Source organism: Tupaia chinensis, unplaced genomic scaffold (genome assembly GCF_000334495.1).
Source record: "Tupaia chinensis unplaced genomic scaffold, TupChi_1.0 Scaffold000101_1, whole genome shotgun sequence".
Taxonomy (NCBI): Eukaryota; Metazoa; Chordata; class Mammalia; order Scandentia; family Tupaiidae; genus Tupaia; species Tupaia belangeri.
In genome coordinates, this window is record NW_006159565.1 from 3,055,957 (window position 1) to 3,059,797 (window position 3,841).

General features: G+C 44.2%; 1 protein-coding gene and 1 pseudogene across 1 annotated transcript; one reads left to right on the top strand and one right to left on the bottom strand.

Annotated features, from left to right (window-relative positions):
• Nucleotides 1-2,265, bottom strand: part of LOC102479516 (clathrin heavy chain linker domain-containing protein 1-like) — a 4,703-nt pseudogene extending 2,438 nt beyond the window's left edge.
• Nucleotides 2,266-2,658: 393 nt separating this feature from the next.
• Nucleotides 2,659-3,576, top strand: LOC102489834 (40S ribosomal protein S4, X isoform). The gene has a single exon (XM_027769998.1). The coding sequence runs from the start codon at nucleotides 2,756-2,758 to the stop codon at nucleotides 3,350-3,352; it is 597 nt and encodes a 198-aa protein (XP_027625799.1). The 5' UTR covers nucleotides 2,659-2,755; the 3' UTR covers nucleotides 3,353-3,576.
• Nucleotides 3,577-3,841: the final 265 nt, after the last annotated feature.

The following is a 3,841-nucleotide window of genomic DNA, read 5'->3' on the forward strand; positions in this document are numbered from 1 at the left end:
AGCGCACGTGCCCTATAGCAAAAAACCTCCCCCCCCCAAAAAAAAAGTACAGTATTTTACTTCTTTGGTGTCATACTCTGCCCTAAGATATTTAATTTGACCTATTCGCAATTGAATCTTCAAGGAATTATTTTCAATACTCCTCATTTTTGCTTCAAATTGGATTGTTCGTTTTCTGTATATCCTATACATCAAAGCTGTGGGATCTGCTGCTAAAACTTAAAGTTTTCCATGAAGATTAAATACAGTTCTTCGGGACCAGCAGTTAGCATAATGGCTATGTCACTGGACTCCCATGTAGTCAACCGCAAGTTTGAGTCCCGGACCTGGTGGCTTAAATTCACGCCGGGCATGTGTGCATGCATGCCCAAGATCCCAAGAGGAGAATGGAGGAGAAGGGATTGCGGCGTTGCCATCCCCCCTGGGGGGTGATTTCTCGCTTTCTGTCTGTCTCTCTCTGTCTTTCTGGTGAGCACATGTACCCTATAGCAAAAACCTCTCAAAACAAAACAAAACAAAACAAAAAAACTCTGAAAATTAAAAAAAAAAAATTAAATATAGTTCTTCACTGGATCTGGCAGGTGGTATGGTAGTTAAGGGTGCTGGACTCCAACATGGCCAACTATGGTTCGAGTCCCAGACCTGGTGTCTTGCTTCCTCTCGTCCCCTCTCTCTCTCACTCTGTTCTTCTCTGGTCAAATTAAAATAAATAAATAAACAAACAAATAAATTTAAAAAGATAAGGAAAATAACTCTTAAAAAGAAGACTTTTTAAGAATATAGTTCTTTGGTCTTCATTTTCTCAAGAAAGGCATCATATTCTTTTTTGATTGAAATAAGGATGGCTTTGTATGCATGGCATACTCTTACCTTATCAAAAGCATTTCGGTATATGATGTAATATTCATCAGCAGGTCCTTCCTCATTATAGCTCACTCTCTCAGTTTCTGTAATTATGCATCTTCGCATACTTTCCAAAAATTCCTTGTCTGTTCTGCTAATGACAGTTAGGAGAACTGCATGTTTATTTATTTCTTGGGCCGAAACGTCACAATCTATATACTCGTTCACCAGAGAAAAGTTAAATTTTGACTTGTTTTCGCCACGGAGTCAAAATTTTGATAAGCCTTTTCTCCAAAGCACTTCTGGCTGGTTCCCATCATTCCCCAAAACGCGGCTTCATCCTTTTCCAAGTTTATTTATATTCCAAGAGAGACTGACACAGACCCGCATTCTTTCTTTCCTTTTATTTATTTATTTATTTTTTTAATTTGCCAGAGGGGAGAGAACGGCTCGTGTTTTCGGCCTCCGCGGCGCCCTCACCCAACCCCGCCGGCGGCAAAATCAGAGCACCCCTAATTCCAAGTCTACGAAGCCCCACCCAGAGCTGGCCCCAGCATCTTGCTAAACTGGTGGGTTCCGCGACTGGCCCTGCTTCTGTCGGGTCCCCGCGCCAGCGGCGGGAGGTGTCCTAGGGGGCCAGGATTCCACCGGGGTGGGGCGGATGTCTCTACCGTGCGGGTTCCTCCGAGCGCATGGCCGGCCCTGGCGTTTGGCCCAATACCCGCTTCACCGAAACGCAGCCCTTCACTGCCCCGTGGGCAGGGCCGACCAGGGCCGAGCGGGGTCGGGTCGGGTCGGGCCGAGCGGGGCCGAGTCGGGCCGAGCCGAGCCGGGCCGGGCGGCCAGGAGAGGCCTGGTTCCGGGTCCCAGAGGCGCGGGTGGGAGGCCTCAGGCCGCTTTTGCGCGAGCAACTGGATGTAACCGATCGCAGTAGACGCGGTCACTGCTTCCACCCTGACGCCGTGGGCCGACGCTCGGGCTCGATTTTTCTTCGAATCGAAAAAGACAGGGTGGGAAGAGGATGGGAAATGGCAGAGGATGAGAAATAGAGGGGAGTGTGTGTGTGTGTGTGTATATATATATATGCAAGAATATATGTACAAGAAACAAATGGAAAATTATTTGTTGACGAAAACATGTAAGTTTAAGCCACTGTACAGTGTATTCTGGCTGGAAAATCGCATTTTGTATGCTGTAGTGATGTCCAGTGAAAGTATGTAAAATAAAAATAAATATATAATTTAAAAAAAAAAAAAAAAGAAGAAAAGCTAGCAGTCTAGCTAAGGGCGTCCTAAATGGGCAGAAAGGCTTCCTTGCCCCCTGATGCTCCCTGATAGGAAAAACAGGGTCAGGAAACTTGCCCTGCCCCTCGTTTACAAGCGATTTTTTAGAAGATCGCTTACACACTCTTGGAGCCTCCATTTCCGGCTAGTATTACAGGATTCCTTCCGCCCACATTACTAGAACACCAAAGAACACCCCAGGGAACTGTGCAGGCCTTATTTTCACTTCTTGCTTGGGTAGAAAGAGCCATGAATATCTAGAGTGGCAGTAAAGATGTATTTATCATGAAATCATTCTTTCCTACAAGAATTCAGAGAATGAAGTTCCTCCTGTGGAATCAGCTCATAGATGATATTGACTAGGCTTCCTCTTGGTGATCCTCACCCCAGCACTTCAGCATTCCTCTCTGTTCATAGTAGCCAGCCCAGTCTGTTACTTGAGTATAAATGGCACGAAGTAAATGTTGCATTTAAGAGATGTAATGGTCTCTTTTCGTTCCTAGTGCAGCCATGGCTCGTGGCCCTAAGAAGCATCTCCCCACAAGCTGAGGGAATGTCTTCCTCTCATCATTTTCCTAAGGAACAGACTTAAGTATGCTTTAACAGGAGATGAGGTAAAGAAGATCTGCATGCAGCGGTTCATTAAGATCGATGGCAAAGTCCGTACTGACATAACCTACCCTGCTGGTTTCATGGATGTCATCAGCATTGACAAGACGGGAGAGAATTTCCGACTGATCTATGACACCAAGGGTCGCTTTGCTGTCCATCGTATTACCCCTGAGGAGGCCAAGTACAAGTTGTGCAAAGTGAGAAAAATCTTTGTGGGCACAAAAGGAATCCCTCATCTGGTGACCCATGATGCTCGTACCATCCGCTACCCGGATCCTCTCATCAAGGTGAACGACACCATTCAGATTGACTTGGAGACGGGCAAGATTTCTGATTTCATCAAGTTCGACACTGGTAACCTGTGTATGGTGACTGGAGGTGCTAACTTGGGAAGAATTGGGGTGATCACCAACAGAGAGAGACATCCTGGCTCTTTTGATGTGGTTCATGTGAAAGATGCCAATGGCAACAGCTTTGCCACTCGGCTCTCCAACATTTTTGTTATTGGCAAAGGCAACAAGCCATGGATTTCTCTTCCCCGAGGAAAAGGTATCCGCCTCACCATTGCCGAAGAGAGAGACAAGAGACTGGCCGCCAAACAGAGCAGTGGGTGAAACAGTCTCTAGATTTTATGTTGGAGAAGTCCTCATACTTAATTAAAGATGATATAGCGTAAAAAAAATAAATGTAGTTAGCATAAGTAAATGAAAATTAAAAGATAGCCTGTTTGGATATCATTTTGTCTGTAACTTTTTTTTTTTAGCCAGAGGAGGATATACTATTGAATTAGAAAATACAGTTCCTACCCTAATAAACTTCAGAGTCAGAAGCAATTTAATTCGTTGTGTATTTGCATTATATCTTTAAAGAAATAAAAATTTTATTGACTGCTTTTTTACTTATGGTAGATCCCATATTTTTGTTCCATGTAAATCATGAGGATTCAACAACTGCACATCCTTAGAATTTACATCAAGGATTTAGATTTTTTGACTTACCTTACTTAACTTTATTTATTTATTTATTTAGACCAGAGAGGAACAGCGTGAGAGAAAAAGAGAGCAAGAGTGAGAAAGGAAGCCACCAGGTCTGAGACTTGAACC

Coding starts and splice junctions, on each gene's coding strand:
- LOC102489834 (XM_027769998.1), top strand. CDS start 2,756: ATGCAGCGGTTCATTAAGATCGATGGCAAAGTCCGTACTGACATAACC.